Below are 18,746 nucleotides of genomic sequence, written 5' to 3'. Positions count from 1 at the left end.
ATCCCTTTTTTCTTTTCTTGCCTCACATTCTGTGAGATTTTGTTTCATGTTGGCAGTAATCCAGAGTTATGGTAACCGGCAAGGTTGCACTATGGTCTCTTTTTGTCACATAGTGTATGTCACAGTCATTGAGGTTATTGTAAAGGGATCTAGTTGCTGAGGTTGAATAGACTACAGTTAATCTATTACCATTGTTATATTCACAGGTGGATCCTTGTACTGGGCATCTTTGTGCAGCAGCTCAATGCAGTGAGTCTTTCCTTCTAGATCTTCTAGATACACGAACCAATTAAAAACTTGTAATTGATGAGTTCAATTACTATTTAACTACAAATAAATTAATTATACAAACATGCTGTATTGTATGGCCACATTGCTGAGAGCATGTGCATTCCTTCATTCTAGATTTTGTTCTAGATAAACTGCAGATTATTCAAAATGAAAGATCTTTCCAACATTTTGTACACTGCACAGTCTCATGCAACACAATACATTAGTGCATTGTGAAGCATGTCACGTATCATCTTCAGTTTTCATTGAAAAATTCAACTCCATGCCCACCTCATTGGGGAATGCAGGTGGAAAACATTAGAACATAATGCAGGTCAATAAAATCTGAATTGCAGGTTATCATACAGCCTCAAAACTTACCACAGGGATGGGTTAATGCTTTTTATTGAATCTTGAATCTAGAATCTCGTGTGAAATGTTTTAGTTTAATCACAGCTACACATTTGCAAGCACTGCAGCTGCTGCTACTATAGCCAGGAATGTAGTTTAGGTCTGTCACAAACAGCAATTCATCAGTGTGAAGCCAAGATAGTCCTAAACTTGATGCTCTCAATGCACCCATAAGGTCACTGAGTGTATGCAGCTTTCCATATAAATGCATACTCCGGTTTGTGTATACATCTAGCTCTAAAGGTCTCCAAAAGCCCAATCTAAATTCTGAAGTATATCCTAGTAAGATTCCTCCATGCACTTGATGCACCTGGAAACTGTATGTGCTGCCTCCTATGAGTTTACATAATTTGTCAAGAGGAAAGTAAAATTTTCCTGTACAGTGAGTATACAGGGCACTTACTGTTTTTATAGCATACAAAAAACTAACGCCAGACTGTTGCATTGCAAACATCTGTACTGCTTAACATGTCAGCTGATTAAGTAAAGGGGCTCAAAACACTGTATTCATAGGAACCTTGAAAGAGTACCACCATTACAGAGTTTTCAGAGAGCAATGACATTACAATACATTCATCTGCTGGAAACACACACATTCTCTGTGAGCATTTGTGTTGGTGCAGACACATCTTTGTTATTGATCTTTTGCTACTTCCCTCCCCTAAACACCAACTGTTCAATCACAGCTTAGCAACAGTAACTAGTTGTGATGACAGGATGAGTGTTTTTTTTCCCTTAATATTCAGGTGCCAACTACTAAAGGTACAGAATATTTCAAGTAGTTTGAGCTTTCCAGTATTGGGTGTTGTGAACCTTTCAGGCCACAAGTGGGCATGACACACTAACATAATACACTGGTATAAAGTGGAAGTAAAACAATATGCTTCTTTATCCTCCCAAAATATGAATCAACAAGCTACAGAAAGCTGATAGCTTACAAGCTCAGTAAGTGTTTTTATTCAACTTACAGTGTTAATTGTGTTGATGCTAATGTGTGTATGTTTACAGCAAAATTAAATTCTAGCAACTGCTATATATGTTGTATCATGACAGTGGCAGGAGACGACAGAAGGCGGCAGGAATCACACTCTGTCACCCAGTACTCAAGAAAGTTTTTGACACTGTTTTGGGTGTTTGGGTTTGTTTTCATTTACATGGCTGGCAGGCAGTTTGGTAACATATTAAACTGGAGTAGGCAGGAACTGAACTCAAAAAAAACAAAACAAAACGACAGAAGGAAATATTACGCTGTTCATTTTAGACCGGCACTATTGTGATGCTGAAACAAAGTGAGACACTCGGAAAAGTGATATCAGCATCCACAGTTTCTAAGGGTTTACTATTTTTTTCTTTTATCCAAACCAAAAACACAAAGACAAACTGAAGGAATGGATCACGTTGTGTGTTTGTCTGTGATCTGACAGAAACCACATTAACAGCAAACAGGAAATTGTTTTTAGTAGTTAAGCTTATTTTTGACAAACACTAAGACATCACACACATCAGTACTCAGCTATCAGAACATGTTCTGAAAATAGTTTCACTTTCACTTAAACATTTCCTTTTCTACCCAATGTCACATTCTCTGAAAATAACATCAAAATAGTCAAGATAACCTTCACAGCTATTTTTAAAAAAAATTACTAACACTTTATGCAATTAGAATAGGTCTTACATTTAAATGTGAAGTGGTGTTGAAAATCACAAAGTATAGTTTAATGCTAACTGTTGTTTAGCTGCTTCAGTTTATGTAGCAATGGAGACTTACAGTGGTTTTCACGTAGCACTATGTGTTTTTTTTTTTTTTGACTGATGGAGAAATACCCATGAATGTTTGGACCAAAAGCAGAAAGCGGGACAGGTTTATCAACAGATGTGCGACAGAACCAGAATAAACTCATCCAAATATTTACTAAGCACTGAGAAAACATTGCTAAATGTTTGTGACACTGACATCTGAGTACTGCAAAACTCCCACACCCACACACACCCACCCACACACACACAAACTAACATCTGTGGGAACATTTGGCACCTGGAGGTGTTAACACAGATTGGTTCTTCAGCAGATGCATTATGGGAATGATGAAACTCTATTAGATTCTTTCTTATCAAGGTCAGAGTGCTCACTGTTTACAGAAGTCTGATCAGGACTGCCAAGTCTCCACAAGGAAATGTGTTCATTCTCAGGGCTGATTCTCAAAGCTGTTAAATATTCAGGAATGGCGGATATATCCAAAACCACAACGTTATCTGATGTGCCTGCTGATGTTCTCTGACCTCTTACTTTCATCTGCTCTGCTCAGGCAGACAGATTCCCACACAGCCTCAGCCAGACTCCTTCTCCTCCTCAAATGCAGTAATGCATACAGTAAATGCATTTAAGGCCTATCATCTGTCACTGTTTGTCATTCCAGGGGGGCATTGAGGGCCCATGTCAGGGTAGAGACTGCTCTGTATGTCAGTGTTTTCCTGCCAAAGGTGCAAGGGTATGAACTCTTTTTTCTCATGTTGTTATATTTTGCCAATAAGGTTGATATTTTGAAATGCTAAATATTAATATTAACATTAATATTAATATTAATATTAATATTAATATTAATATTAATATTAATATTAATATTAAATGACAAAGTAGAAGCCAGTTCCTGAGAGTATATGTTAAAGTGTTATACACATGACTTTTCTCTTCTTAGGGGACTCCCGGGAAGCCAGGGGAGCAAGGCCCCAGGGGACCAATGGGACCATGGGGACGTCAAGGGCCACTTGGAGAGAAAGGGAGGAGGGGAGCGGAGGGATCACCTGGCCCAGAGGGGCCCAAAGGAGGCCGCGTTAGTGCATGTTCATGTGCATGTTGTATTTGTGTGTTGTGTCTAAGGTAGAATATGCATGCAAACAGAACTGATGATCAAAATAATACTTAGTTAACCTATTAAGAATAAAGTAGTGGGTGGGTTTGAGAGTGAATAATGTAACCTTGCCCAGCAATGAATGAAATGAATCTATCTATCTATACACCTGTTTGTCTGTCTGTCATTTCAGGGCAAGACTGGTGCTCCTGGCTTTCCTGGTCATAGTGGCTCACTAGTGAGTACAGCACTGTAAATATATCTACAAATCAGAAATATTATTCCCAATCTCTCTGAAGGAATTTTGAATATACCTGTGATAACAATATCAGACACTCTTCCGTTTGCAAATATGCCATGTAGTGATCCTAATTGTATAACTTGCCAGATCATACATTTAAGATACAATACTGGAGCCTGCACAGTAGGTAGTGCAGTGATTTGATGCATGTGTCTGGTGTGCCCTCCAGTGGACAAATCAAGGTGTACTGTAATGTGGGCCTGGTTCTGTTCACGGTCTGAATGCAGTAGCCTCTTCACTACCCGAGTGTTTGGTTTAACAAAAGCTCAAGCTGTTCAATTTTACCACTGCATAATTATGAATATATAAAAGATCTAAAGCATTTTTAAAAAATCATTCTCAACTAGAGTCATACTTGTGAACTTCCTAACTCACACACACTTACACTTCACCACCATAACTGTACAATATTATTCAGGGTCACCCTGGAGCAGGTGGTGAACCTGGTTTGCCAGGAGAGGACGGCTGTAATGGGACAAGGGGTCAACCAGGAGTCCCTGGTGTTTCTGGTTTGAATGGTCTCCACGGGCCGCCAGTGAGTAGAGGTCTTGTTCTGATGTTTCTGTTAGCCATCATTCAGTCAGGTTCAGGTGGTGGTTGGACATGTAGACCAGAGGCTTGAGTTTGTCTCCTATAGCAGCAGTCAGCTTTGTTTGGTTTTTAATAAAATTCATTTTATTTTCCCTAAAAGGCCATATTTGTTCAAAATGGTAGATGCAATATTCAGATAATAATCAAATATTAATAATTAAACAATTTAACTGGATTAAATACTACACACATCACCACTGGACATTAATATTCCCACTGACACTAATTCAAGGTTTTGCCACATTGTTCAATACTGACTCTCTGCTGAAAAGTTTACATCCATTTATAATGTGTCTAATGTCAGCATTTACTACCTCTTCTTGTCAGGGATTACCTGGACCTAAAGGAATTAAAGGAGAACCTTTGTATGGCGCTACCCTTCCAGGACTTCCTGTACGTTCTCCCTCCATTAGAAAAACTCAGATTGTTATGCGTTGGCCTTTACCAAGTTCAGAATTTTCCATTTGTGAAGTTCCATAAATTTACCATGTACCAAAATTCTCATCTTTGTGTCTCATCTTCTGTTCATTTCATTTTACAGGGGGATCGTGGGATAGATGGAGACCCAGGTTTACCTGTATGTTCTTTAGAGCAGTTGTTCTCTCTGCTATTATTCTGATAAATAAAGCATGGTTTGAATGTTTTAAATCTTCTACTCTATTTAAGGTTAAGTTGACTCATCTTTATGTTTACTCTTTTTAATACATAACTGATTTTGTTTTTTTTTTCTTTTAAATTCAGGGAAGACAAGGAGACATTGGGCCTAAAGGCCACACTGGCGCTCCTGGTTTTCCTGGACCTGAGGTTAAATAAATAAATAATAAAAAGACTATATTATTGTTCATTCCTGCACATGCATGGTGTTCAGTAATATGTTTGACCACTAATATTTATTATGTATGTGCGATTCCATTTAGGGCTTGGAAGGACCTAAAGGTGCTCAAGGACCACCAGTGAGTCACCTGCTTCATAATCTTTGGCAGTGCATGCTGTAACAAAAAATCCTTGCATGCATACAGACGGATGTGTACACAAAATCACAAAATTAAGCTTTGTGTTGTTGTGTAGGGCAGCCCTGGGAGATCCCTGGCAGGCGATAAAGGTGACAATGTAAGAAGCTATTTTGGCTTTTGACAGTTATGGACTAAGGTTTTGCAGTGTGTGTGTGTGCACGTAAGTGTGTATATGTGTGAGACATATGTGTTCTTATGGATGCATCCAACTTAGAATGCCTGAAAACATCTTAACCTCTTTAATGCAATATTCCAGGGTGAGCAAGGGCCACCCGGCCCCCCAGGACCAGAAGAAGTCATAGAATTTCCTCCAGACTTTCTTCCGCCCAAAGGTTACAAGGTGAAGGCAAATCCCTCATTTGTATTTATAAAAGACAGTATAAACAAATCCAGCTTTAATTCATGACTTTAGTGGTTTTAGGGTAACCCATTCATTTGGTTTGTCCAAACAGCATCATCATGATATAGAAAAATTTAAAAACTGCAAATCAAACTCTACGTACTGTATTTTTTTCCCCTTATTTCTCTTCTCTGCTTCCCAGGGAGAGAAAGGTCATCCTGGACCATGTGGACCAAAGGGCATAATGGTCAGTTTTATCCCATATGTTAGAATAGAGTCACATCAGAGAGAGAGAGAGAGAGAGAGAGAGACAGAGAGAGAGAGAGAGAGAGAGAGAGAGAGAGAGAGAGAGAGAGAGAGAGAATCTGTTTTATTTATTTATTTATTTATTATTTATTTATTTTGTAATCAGAGTGATATAGGAGACTACCACATACATATAAAAGGGGAACAAGGAATCCTTGGATTTCCGGGACTTCGGGTAGGTGATTTAAATCAGACTGTCCCATGATTTTAGACAAACACATCCATACATATACAGATTAATTTAGATTTTTATACAGATTTTTAAACCCACTGTTTCTGTACTAGGGTCCTCCAGGATTTCCTGGAAGAGATGGACAAACAGGACCTGAGGTACACCTGTCATATGATTAAGCCTGCCCTTGTGTTATTAGGACTTTTTTTTTCAGGTTAAATACAATGATATATTTTCAGGGTGTCCGTGGAGAGAAAGGACTTCCAGGTCTATTAGGAAGAACTGGACCAAAGGTGAGGGTTTTTTTTTTTTTTTTTTTTGCAGAAACTTCTAAGCAATCCACTTAACAATTTGAACAAAACTTGTGTTGGTTACTAACAGAAACCTCATTTCTTTAAAAAAAGAAAAAAGCCGTGGAAATATAGGAGTCTACTAGGGGGTGAAATAGAAAGGATACAGTCTTTATCTTTATCCTCCAGCAGGATAGATGTTTGTCAGCACTTTTGTTCCTGTAAACCTGAGAAATGTTCTGTCAATATAGAAATAAAGTGAGGAAAATATTTTTTCCCTTTTCTGCTGCCCTCCTGTGGTTGTTCTGTGGCACAATCACATTTCTTGGGCCAAATCAGTGATTCCTGATCACTCTTATCTTTAGAAAAATTAGTGGCATTTTTAGTTTAAGACTATGGTTTTTCGTCTGTGTCTTTGCATCCAACAGGGTTACCCAGGAGATCTAGGCCTCCCCGGTCCCCTGTACTTTCATAACGGAAGTGATGCCAGAGGTGAGACCACTGTGGTAACTACACTCTCCTCACTGGTCGACCTCATTGAGGCCACTGGTTGAACTATCCTATTCTAAATATTTTTTATTTTTAATATAATTTTGAAATATTTTCTTGAATTAAAGTACACTAGTTTACAGCCTGAGTCCTAGAGTTTTGACTAAAAAGCTCTAGTATCTTGATAAGACAATGTTTAGACATGCAGTTCACTGGAAGTTGCTCTGCTTGAAACATACGCTACGAAAAATCTAGAGCAGGGGTCGGCAACCCACGGCTCCAGAGCCGCATGTGGCTCTTTCATCCCTCTGCTGTGGCTCCCTGTGACTTTGGAAAATAAATAGAGTATTTAATTTAAATGTATTTTATTTTATTTTATTTATTTATTTTATTTTATTTTATTTTTTATTTTATTTTACTTGGTCCGTTTTTTAAATGCAATTCTAAATTTGAGGATTACGGTGATCTTGTAACATTAAAATAAAATTAAATTTTTTGTCGCCTAAAATATGCGTCACAAACGCCGCTGTGAGACACCCGGTGGCAACATTTTCAGGTTGACAGCTGACTGCACGCTCAGGTACACGCGACAAAGTGGTGACGGAACACAGAAGCAGACGGCATTTTTGGTTCGCTGCAGGTGGATAATTTAAGTTTGGGTTTTTATTTCATAAATACGAGGAGGACTCAAATAGACAGTGAGTATTTTATTTGAAAGTAAGCATTAACCAAGCGTCTTTTTTTTCGTTCAAAATTATTTTGTTACATGCAGAAATAAAATGTGCTCTCTGTAGCAGTTCACAGATTTTATAACTGCAACACACTATAGTTTTTATATATAGCATACAGGTAAAAAAACAAAAAAAAAAAACAAAAAAAAAAACAACCCCCCCAAAAAAACAAACAAAAACGATATATGCAGTATTATCCTCATTTTAGATGGCGTTAACTATAGAAAGTTGTCACATCACTCCTGCAGCATAATCTGCTACTTCACTGTTCACAACAGTCATATTTTCACGTGGCTTTGCTTTTAAATCCCTGGATCCTCCAGTTCAGTTAGAAAATGACCATAATTACTGTTTGGGGAAAAAGCAAAGCCTCTGACTTTTTCACAGCTCTGTCTGTATGTTTCAGGTGCTAAAGGTGAGCGTGGATATCCAGGAATGCCTGGACTCCCGGGTGACCCCGGGTACATGGGCATGCATGGACCTCCTGGACCACCAGGGTTAACAGTACCAGGTCAGAGTTCAGCCTTTGTCTTGGTTCTGTAACTTTCAGGTTACTCGTGTCTTTAAGTACTATATGTCACTGAGTGTATTATTCAGTCTGGACAGGATTTGATCTATTTCTCTGCTCATGCTCATTGCCACAAAGTCACTGACACAACTGAGGACCCAAGCAGATGTAATTTGAAATTGAGACATGGAAAATACATTCACTTCAGGGAGAAAAATAAAAGTCACACACAACCTCCAGGAGTTAGTTGTAATGCTCACCTACTATGAATTAAACTCTTGACTACAGTTTGTGGTTTTATGACCAGTAGGCCTTGACCCAAACTATATTGTTCTCTCTTTGTTTCACATTAGAAGTCTGTTTTCTCTCAGTTGGAAACTGTTGGAAAGTCTTTCTTGACCCTACCTAATAGCTTTGCATTGTCTCTCACACCTTTCTAGAGAGGCCAGGTCTGCCTGGTCCACGAGGGCCCCCCGGTCCAAAGGGCTACAAGGGAGAGCCAGGGAGGTATAACAACTTTGAAATCAATCCGTTACCAGGACCGAAAGGAACGAAAGGACTCCCTGGTCATAAAGGTGTCACAGGCCTCCCTGGTCCCCCGGGTATGTGTGTTCTCACTGCTCATTAAGCACAGATCTTTGTATGTGTTAGTTGATCTCATAAGTGTAATTTCAGTATTTGAACAGTAGTTAAATGTTTTTGTGCATGTCCATTTGAATCAGCACTTATCTTCTGATTTGTGTTTGTGTGTGTGTGTCTGTGTCTGTGTGTTTGCACATTTGTGTGTTTATGGAATGACATACTCGATGGGGTCTGATTAGGATGTGGAGGTAAGTTTTGGATTTGTTTGTTTTTTCAATTAAGCTTGCAAATAATTTTGCGGTCAGATTACCTGCAGATTTTTTTAACCTACATTGGTCAATGCTTGTGGCTGGTTGATCCCACAGATTACTACTGTGAGCCTGGTTACCCAGGTGACCCTGGTGACCCAGGATCCAGAGGATCTCCTGGAAACAAAGGGCTCAAAGGAATTAAAGGTGATCTGTTTATGTGCATTGTGTGACTGTTTGTGTGCATCATCTGATCCCAGAAGCAGAGTTGTTTTTTTATTCTCTGTGCCGACTGACCTCTGGTAGAATCTAAAAAGTTCCTGTGGGTATGTGTTGTACAGTACATGAATGTGCTGCATCATAGTCATTCATTTTTGCCATCTCTGTCTTGCAGGTTGTCCAGGGGAATGTGAATGTCGGTCTGGAGGGGGAAGCATAGGCCTCCCTGGTCCACCTGGCTATCCAGGACCTCCAGGTTTACCTGGAGCCCAGGGACTGCAGGGGGACCCAGGTCTGAAAGGAGATGAAGGCTCAAGAGGACCACAAGTAAGGATGGCTGGACTCAAACTATATAATAAATGCCATTTCCTGAAACGTGTTTTTTGTGACACAGCTGTAGACAGTTTTGTGTTTCACTTTATGTTTTCTTCCAGGGCCCTCAAGGAATTCCTGGTTCAAAAGGACAGAAGGGTCAGAAAGGTGACTCTTTTGTGGTAGGTGGTGAAGGTGAGCACCTGTTAAAGCCAAAGCTCTATTTTCCATGAAAACCACTCAGTAAAGCAATCACAGTGCACTGTATTCTTGTCATATAGACAAACAAAGACTTCTGTTCAAATGTTGTTGTTTCTTCTTCTTGTTGAAAGGTGCGAAGGGTGACAAAGGAGTGCCTGGGCATCCAGGCCCTCCTGGAGCAACAGGAAGGCCAGGACAGGATGGCCGCCCTGGCTCTCCAGGAGATCCTGGACCACCAGTGAGTGTGTACATTTTAAATACTGTAAATTTAATTTATGGAAGGGATGGTATGATTAATCTTTAAATTGTTCCAGGCTGTAAAATGTAAAAATGTTCCACTTTGCCTTACTAAATTCTTACAGGGTGCTGGATATGCAGGATTACCTGGTCCAAAAGGTGACCCTGGTGTTGCTGGACCCAAAGGGTTTCCAGGGTTTGTAGGCCCCGCAGGTCCTGGTTTTCCAGGCCCCAGGGGTACACCTGGACATAAAGGAAATCAGGGACAACCTGGCCCCCCTGGAATTCCTGGACGACCAGGCCCTCCAGGTCAGAGACTTGACCAAAGTCAAGATTTTCAGTTTGTTTTAACCCACCCCTTCCCTCAATAAACCAGGTACCAACTGTGGGCTCAAAAATCATGTATTTGTGTCACCAGGTGAAATTGAACAATGTTGTCATGAAGACGAGGTTGGATCGCCTGGTCCTAAGGGTGAGCGAGGTTCCCCAGGTAAGTCTTACAGATTTTAGACATGATAGCTTAAAAATCATCAAAATCACTAAATAATCATGATTGCTACATTGTTTGTTGGCCAGTCCAATGTCATGTCTATTGATCTGACTTAGAGTTTGCAGAAAAGTTGCATTTCCCCACTGTTTTACAGTGTTTTTAGAGTTACGTAGAATCGGCCTTGCAGTTATTACTACAAGTGATGTGTTTGGAAGCTATTGGCTCAAAAGTTGATGTCAGAATTGGTTTGCCATACTCCTGCCATATGTTGTGAAAGAAACATGGTTTATGACACTTGAAACGTTGTCGGTAAATGTTGCAATTTATTCGGCACATCATAGGGATTCCAGGTGCACCAGGAAGAGATGGTCTCCCGGGAGCTCCAGGACTCCCAGGGCCAAAAGGAATGAAAGGAGATGATGGTGATATTGTAGGAATTGGACTGCCAGGTAATGGCACTCTAAAATCTTGTCTTGTCCTCAACGGAGGGTCCATGTTCAAGCATGTGTATCATCAAGCATCTTGTTAGTGGTTAATTATACAAGTAGTAGAATTGTTTGTAAGCTTATAAGTTTCTCTTGGTCATAAAAGGGCCTCCAGGTTTAAATGGGGATCCAGGTGACCCGGGCCCTAGTGGGATTAGCCTGGATGGCCCTCCAGGCCCTCCTGGGTTTCCGGGTCTCCCAGGTAGGAAAGGTGCCCCAGGAGATGTGTACTCTGCTGGTCCAGGTGCTACTGGCCCACCTGGCCGCCCTGGGGCTCCAGGAAAGAAAGGACTGCATGGCTTTCCTGGAAACCCAGGATCTCCAGGTAAATTTTGTTTATATTTTCATTAACATAAACAAACCACTCAACATCTTAGGCTTTAGTTAATATGATAATATATGTATCACAGAAAAAATGTGCATGGGCTGTACTTCCCATTCTTTACTGTGCATTGGATTCGGTTGACCATTGGTGCTTTGGCATCACAGGCATACAAGGCCAACCTGGACGACCAGGTCATAAAGGAGAGCCAGGAGTCAATGGTGACCCTGGTGCCACTGGTTTCCCGGGCCCACCGTGTACTGTGTGTGACTTGCATGGACCTCTAGGTCCTCCAGGACCTCCAGGAAACTCTGGACAGAGGGGAATACCAGGTGATCACGTCAGCAGCAGGCAAAATAATGGATGTGATTCTGTCGCTCTGAGTGTCCCTTAAATTGTTGCCAAGACTTATTATCAGAGTACATAGTGCATATTATGTTGTATAGCAATCTAACCATCCATGAACATATTTGTCTTATTGACTTTTATGATGTTGCATAGGCTACCCTGGTCAGAAGGGTTTGAAGGGAGATATAGGTGCACCCGGTCATGGACACAGGGGTCCTCAAGGTTTCCCTGGCCCTCCTGGTGTCCCAGGTCCACCTGGACCAGGAAGCACCACTGGCCCTCCAGGAGATCCTGGGATTGATGGCTGGCCAGGACCAAAAGGTGAACCACTGTTCTGTCTCAGTTGAAAAATGTTTGTTAAAAGCTGTACCTCTTTACTTGATAATTTAGAATCAACTCTTTTTAGTGTAAAATCCAGAAAACTGATGCTTCTGTGTACACCATAAAGTCATTTAAGCCTAAAACTGCCTCTCATATTCACACTCAGGAGCAAGTTGCTAGTCAGTCCACTTTCACTAACCCAGTCAGCTGTACCAGTACCGCTGTACAGACTACCTCCAGACCCTGACAGTGATCACAGCATCTGATCATCAGTGATGTTTCCCATCACTACCAGCTCCACACTTCAACCTGGAGGTGTTACTGACCTACTATATAGTTCATCCCCAAATCCCGTCCCCATCAAAAAAAAATTCTACAATGAAATCTGGCCTACACATTATCAACAATTCTTAATATCTGTAAACTAGTCTGCCCTGACTGAAATGAGATTTTCACATAGGTGAAACAGGCTACCCTGGCAGGGCTGGGGCAAGTGGTTTACCAGGTCGTCCTGGACCTCCAGGACCCAGAGGCAAACAGGGAGAAAGAGGCTTTAATGGTCGACCAGGTGACACAGGAGACCCAGGACTGCCTGGCAATAAAGGTAAGTGTCTGTTGCAGTCCATTTGGCCTTAATCAGATTGTCCACTAGACAGCCGGTGTACAACTACGGTCAGGGCTTTATAGCTACAACACGAGGTAAGGATGATTGAGGAAGGCAAAAGGATGAATCATACAACACTGCTCTGTTTTTTTAGGTTACTAAATTGAACTTTCAGTGTACTTCATGAATCAGACTGACATGCATTTCATCTCAACTTTGTGATCCATCCAGGTTTACGTGGTCTCCCAGGGTTACCAGGCCCATCAAGGATTGTGAATATGACAAAAGGCCCAGCAGGACTTTCAGGAAGGAGGGGGCAATCAGGCCAATCAGGACTTCCAGGCAATGTCACTCAACTTAAACAGTCTTTTAAAACTAGATGATTTTTTGAATTCCTGCTAGTAGCATTTCACTTCACTAGATTGACATACAGATTGTGATAGACAGTTTAAGGACTGCAAATTGTCTGATTTATTTTGTCACTTACAGGCTCAAAGGGCGCAAGGGGAATTCCAGGTGACTCAGGACCTGATGGATGGCCTGGTCCCCCAGGGTTTAAGGGCAGCATTGGCAGGCCAGGCAGGGCAGGAATACCAGGGCCCCCGGGACCCTCTGGAATCAAAGGTTTCCCAGGTCCAAGGGGATATCCTGGGGAAGTTGGAAATCCGGTACACAATGAACCCAAATTTATTTTATTCATATTTCAGTAGCAGGTGCCTGTGTTCAGTTTTTAATATCTGTCCAGTCTATACCCAGAGGCACTAAAAATGCCACTTGAGTCACATTCAATAAAACTACAGATTATTTACTCAAACTACACAAAATTACATGACAAACATGAGACAATCTGCATATAATTTAATTATATATAATTTATATATCAGACTAAGAAGTGATGTCAAATAACTTGATTGTTTTCATGTCTGTCGTAGGGAGATCCAGGGCCTACAGGACATGTGGGTATACCAGGGCTACCAGGATTCCCTGGTGCCAAAGGTGAGTAATAAGACAGTGTAATGTGTTTTATTATATGGGTATGTATAGCTGATTTCATGTCAGGGGAAAAAAATAATATACATCAGGATGTGAACCCACAGCAAACCCACAGCATTATTGACAATTTTGTCAGTATGACATATTGTTATAACAAATTCAAAGAGAAGAACCTCCAGGTAAACAATAAAGTCAAATCTCTCTCAGGATAAATACGTTTCATTCAGCTGGGCTGAACTTGATAAAACCAGTCCAAATCTGTTCCAGGTGAGCCAGGAACATCTTATGGACATCCTGGTCCACCAGGACCCAAAGGATTGCCAGGGGAGAATGGATGCAGTGGTGAGTTAAGAAAAAGCCACACTGAACAGAATAGCTACTAAGAAGACAACACACAGTAAGTGGTTATATATAGTTGTTTGTTTATATGTGGTATGTTTATATCCACAAAATTATATCCTTCAGCACCTAGAGGGAGTCCGGGAGATCCAGGTGACCCAGGATCCAGAGGAAGGCCGGGACAGCCTGGACAACCAGGCTTTTCTGGGGAACCAGGAAGACAAGGAGGACCAGGTGATTTTCTGTGAATAATAATATTAACAACAACAACATCAACAACAACAAATTTTGTGCTTTGGGGACACATGTTGTTTTGACCTTTCACAAATGTGTGTGTTTCTACAGGCCTACCTGGGCCCCATGGCCCTCCGGGCAGTCCTGGTTTTCCAGGTATTCCGGGTGATCATGGAGGCCTGGGACCACCGGGTCCACCCGGCCCAAATGGGCATCCAGGTACTGACATAATATCCTTTGTTTCTCCCATTGTTGTATAGGCAAGGCACACCCACACAGTAAGTCTTTACCATGTCAACTGATTTGGCTTGTTATTGGCTACCACCTTACTTAGTCTGTGTCAATCGGGCTTTCAAATGTGGCCACCAGAAAAACCCAAAAGAAAGTCAGAAATCCAACTGTTAGATGTGGACAACTGTTAGAGAGTTACAGTGATAATGAAGGCTGTACTTGTACTAACATTTCTGAAGACGCATGGCAAATATAAACTGCAAATTCAAAGACAGAAATTTAGGTTTTTATGCCAGAGGGAAAACGTTTGTCAGTGCTGAAAACACCCAGCAAGATTATTCTTCTGTTCTATTGTGATTTCATGTCAGGACCCACTGGACCACCAGGCTTGGATGGATTGGATGGGCTTAGAGGTCCAAAAGGGATGAGAGGACCAAGCGGTAAGAGGAATTTAAAAAAAAAAGGTTTAGCAATAATTTCATTGTATGTATTTTATGGTGCTTGTACCATTGGTATTCATTTTATGTCATACAATGATAAGTAATTTGTCCATTATGAATACTGAAGATTAGTGTCAGCTAAACCCTGTCCATCAATATCTGTTAACTTCTGTTAACTCCTAAGAAGTGTAGTTATCGTCATTACATTTACATTATACATGAGTAAATGTGAGCACATGCTACAGTGTAATACTGTTTCTTAAATGTACTCATTTATCACTTTAAGGCACAGATATTCCTGGCCCTCCAGGACCAGATGGTTTTCCTGGAGCCAAAGGTCCGAGGGGCCCCCCAGGGCCACCAGGAGCCACTTTTCCCGGGCCCAAAGGCTTGAGGGGCCCACCCGGTGACACAGGTATCATATCTGCTATTATCAAGGATAACCAGTCTACAAGGATGTGGGTACAGTTTTAATTAAGTCAATTCATGTCCTGGATTTACTTTTACTTTTTATTTCTTACCATGCAACAGTCTGTAATTGTTTCTCAGATTGTGTTGTGTTTTTTAAAATCATTCCATGTGACTGTATTTACAGTTTGTCACTCTCAGTTTGTTGACTGTTTGCTTCGTTCCTTTATATATTCTGTGCTTTCTGCATTTCTTCCTTCAGGTCCTCCAGGTTTTCCAGGTGAACCTGGTTACCCAGGCAGAGCATGCCCCACACCTTTGACCGGACCCCATGGAGATACAGGATATGAAGGACCTTCAGGACTCCCAGGTGTGTGTTTGACTATTTATGTCCATGTTATGCCTCCATTTTTGTGTGGCCACATTTAGGAAAGAACTTTGTGTGGATTTTTTGTGTACATGTCCACATCTGGTATTTTATTTTGGGTTATTAGGTCGTCCTGGGGAGCCAGGCCCTCCAGGCAGCAGCATTTTATCCAAAGGAGACCCAGGACCCATTGGCCTCCCTGGGTTACCAGGCCGTAAGGGAGAAAGGGGCCTCCCAGGACCTCCTGGACCTCAGAACTATCTAGGCTTTGCTGGTCCAAAAGGTACTTTACAGTGCAAGACTGCTGCCATCATTCACCATCCACTTGAATACACTAAATGTTGCTACACATTGACAGGTGAGAGAGGTCACACTGGTGGCAGGGGTGCTGTAGGACCCAAAGGTCGGCAAGGTTTCCCTGGGCCCCCAGGCCGCAAGGGAGAAACAGGCCCAGCTGGAGCTATAGGTGAGTGGTACTGTACCTGAGAGCCAAGAATTTTTTTTTAAAGATTTTAGTTTTCTTTCTCCCTGCCTTTCATGGAAAGAGGAGGACAAGTGAAAGTATTTTTTTCAATGAGAAAAAATGACTTGAGATTCTTTATACATTATATTTATCTTGTTTCACTGCGATTAGTTTATAATTTCTTCTCACCGATTAAACATTACTGAAATGTTGGTGTAAATGTTACTACAGTTTATCTGGTCATCAGTGTATTATGTTTTTACCAGGTGTCAAAGGTGCTACTGGTGATTCCATCAGTGGACCTGGAGGGACAGCTCCCCCTGGACTTCCAGGACTAAGCGGTTCCCCAGGATCTATTGGATTCCCTGGCGATGTGGGTCCACCTGGGATTCCAGGACGTAAAGGCAAGATAGTCTAACAGATTCTCAGTGTATATAAATGTGTATGTATGTACTTTCTGCCCTGTGCCTGAACTGATTTGTGTCTGTGTGTATATTTATCCTTGTTTGTATCTCTGTATTCCAGGAGAGAAGGGTTCTGTAGGGTCTGTGGGCCTTCCTGGTCTACCAGGTCCTGCTGGCCTTCCTGGTCCTGTTGGAGAATCAGGAGAAAGTGGTCAGCCAGGATTTACTGGACCACAAGGTGAATAGTCAGACACACTCACGTAACAATCTCACCCTTTGTACCGTTTAATCGAGACACTGTGTTTATGTAGAAGGGTCTTAATCAAAATGTGGCCATTCACTCAAGGTCATAGATAAAATGACTAAATAGTCATCCTATAATAGTAATCCTCTGTCTCTATCTCGCCCTTTTCCTCCTTCCAAATTCCTCATTTGATACTTGTTCAACCCCTCCATCCTCCAGGTATCCCAGGCCCACCTGGTGATCCAGGTGAGCCAGGCCATAGGGGGACATCAAGATCGGGCTTCCTTTTGGTTATCCACAGCCAATCAGTTCAGGTGCCACAGTGCCCTGAAGGTAGCAGTCAGCTTTGGGTGGGGTACAGTCTGGTTTACCTGGAGGGGCAAGAGAAGGCTCACACACAAGACCTGGGTAAGGATCTGCATCAAGTGATCCTTTTGTTTGTGTCTTAAAAGGGGTTTATTTAAAAAAAATCCTTTCTTCCCGTTTCAAACTTCTCTGTCTTCTTTTACCTCCTCTCCCCGTAGGCCAGGCTGGCTCCTGCCTCCGTGTTTTCTCCACCATGCCTTTCTCCTACTGCAACAAAGCTGCCTGTCACTACTCCAGTCGTAACGACAAATCCTATTGGCTCTCCACTACTGCTCCCATACCCATGATGCCACTGTTTGGCCAGGAGATTAACTCTCACATCAGCCGCTGTGTTGTCTGTGAGACAGTTGCGCCCGCAGTGGCTTTTCACAGCCAGGATCACACACTTCCCGCGTGCCCACCTGGCTGGAGGAGTATGTGGACGGGGTACTCATTCCTCCTGGTGAGTCCAAATAAAAAGTTTGATTGTGTGAATTAAAGAAAAAAATTATATCAACTCCTCTGAATGTCTACTTGCTGCCTTCCTGTCTTCAGGAAACGGGGGCAGGTGATGAAGGCGGTGGCCAGTCTCTGACCTCTTCTGGTAGCTGCCTTAGAGATTTCAGAACTCATCCTGTCATAGAGTGCCAGGGTGCACGAGGCTCCTGTCACTACTTTGCCAACCTCTACAGTTTCTGGCTGACTACTGTGAGTCAGACAGAGCAGTTTATCACTCCGGTGCCCGGCATCATCAAAGCAGCAGACCCACAGCGACGCAAGACTAGTCAGTGTCATGTCTGCCTCAGAGAGAAATAAAGGTCCTCTTGTCCCTTTTAGCTGTAGCTTTAATCCATTTTTAAAACCTAATTCTGATCATCACTCAGGGCCATATTTAGATTGCATTTTGTGACAATTTCCACAGTGTTCCATTTATCTGAGCAACTTTTCTCTATGCAATATTGCTGTCACTGTATCTTTTCTGTCATTATTTTAATGAGGTGCTATTTCTAATGATAAAAAATGTTTTAATTATTGATTATATTGCTGCTGTTCCTTATCCTTTACAGTTACATTTTTACCCATTTTTTCAGTTTAATGTTGAAATCCTTAATCATCCTTTAGAAGAAATATTCAAAATACCTTTCATTCTTTATCTAAGTTGTGCTCCACAATTAAAATATTTTTAAAAAGTTTTAACATTCAGAGTCATTCAGAGTTCAGTAGCTATGACAGTTGAAAACACTATAACCTACAAGCAAAAATCCCAAGATAGGATAAAATGAATAATTACCACAGGATACAGTTTTTCCATAGCGGGTTTCAAGTTCATATTTATTTATTTCTCTCAACAGAACCCAAGTGACAATCAGAATACAGTACTTTTTTCCTCAAACATGTTTTTTCCTTTTCTTTTTTTTTTTTTTATTACGCAAAACAAGAGAACACTCAGTGCAATAGGACAGAGGACTCTGACAGTGCGGTGCTCTCTCTACCTTTTCACAGTGCACGTTTATACACACAAAAAGATTGTACATCATCAGTATTACATTTCCAAACTCCACCCACCAACATCATGGATAGGGCAAAGTGAATGTCTTAAAACAATCATTTTTAAAGATTCAGCTTGCATACAGTGTA

The 18,746-nt window shown here is 41.4% G+C and overlaps 1 protein-coding gene across 1 annotated transcript; it reads left to right on the top strand.

The window, feature by feature from the left end:
* Positions 1-68: 68 nt before the first annotated feature.
* LOC121193066 (collagen alpha-4(IV) chain-like) lies at positions 69-17,924 on the top strand. Its single transcript, XM_041055187.1, has 47 exons — positions 69-94; positions 207-249; positions 3,099-3,170; positions 3,378-3,512; positions 3,724-3,768; positions 4,250-4,366; positions 4,750-4,815; positions 4,964-4,999; positions 5,164-5,226; positions 5,340-5,375; positions 5,491-5,532; positions 5,692-5,775; positions 5,978-6,022; positions 6,188-6,256; positions 6,367-6,411; positions 6,493-6,546; positions 6,972-7,035; positions 8,170-8,274; positions 8,712-8,873; positions 9,093-9,101; positions 9,219-9,308; positions 9,496-9,647; positions 9,755-9,827; positions 9,965-10,071; positions 10,196-10,379; positions 10,489-10,560; positions 10,902-11,009; positions 11,152-11,370; positions 11,535-11,699; positions 11,869-12,036; positions 12,497-12,640; positions 12,872-12,982; positions 13,130-13,308; positions 13,573-13,636; positions 13,901-13,975; positions 14,099-14,206; positions 14,318-14,425; positions 14,806-14,877; positions 15,164-15,292; positions 15,548-15,655; positions 15,780-15,935; positions 16,011-16,118; positions 16,382-16,513; positions 16,644-16,757; positions 16,983-17,171; positions 17,288-17,571; positions 17,664-17,924. Exons 1-47 carry the CDS (start codon positions 69-71, stop codon positions 17,922-17,924), a joined length of 4,998 nt encoding a protein of 1,665 aa, XP_040911121.1.
* The last annotated feature ends 822 nt before the right edge of the window (positions 17,925-18,746 follow it).

Source organism: Toxotes jaculatrix, chromosome 14 (assembly GCF_017976425.1).
Source record: "Toxotes jaculatrix isolate fToxJac2 chromosome 14, fToxJac2.pri, whole genome shotgun sequence".
NCBI classification, from domain to species: Eukaryota; Metazoa; Chordata; class Actinopteri; family Toxotidae; genus Toxotes; species Toxotes jaculatrix.
Note: the sequence above shows the minus strand (reverse complement) of the source record. Positions and strands in the feature narration are given on the sequence as shown.

What these genes read in the sequence shown, in the direction of transcription:
- LOC121193066 (XM_041055187.1), top strand. Translation starts at nt 69, where the DNA reads ATGGTAACCGGCAAGGTTGCACTATG. An exon ending in TGTAGGAATTGGACTGCCAG is followed by an intron (nt 11,010 to 11,151) that starts GTAATGGCACTC and finishes TGGTCATAAAAG; the next exon opens with GGCCTCCAGGTTTAAATGGG. An exon ending in AGGCCAATCAGGACTTCCAG is followed by an intron (nt 12,983 to 13,129) that starts GCAATGTCACTC and finishes TGTCACTTACAG; the next exon opens with GCTCAAAGGGCGCAAGGGGA.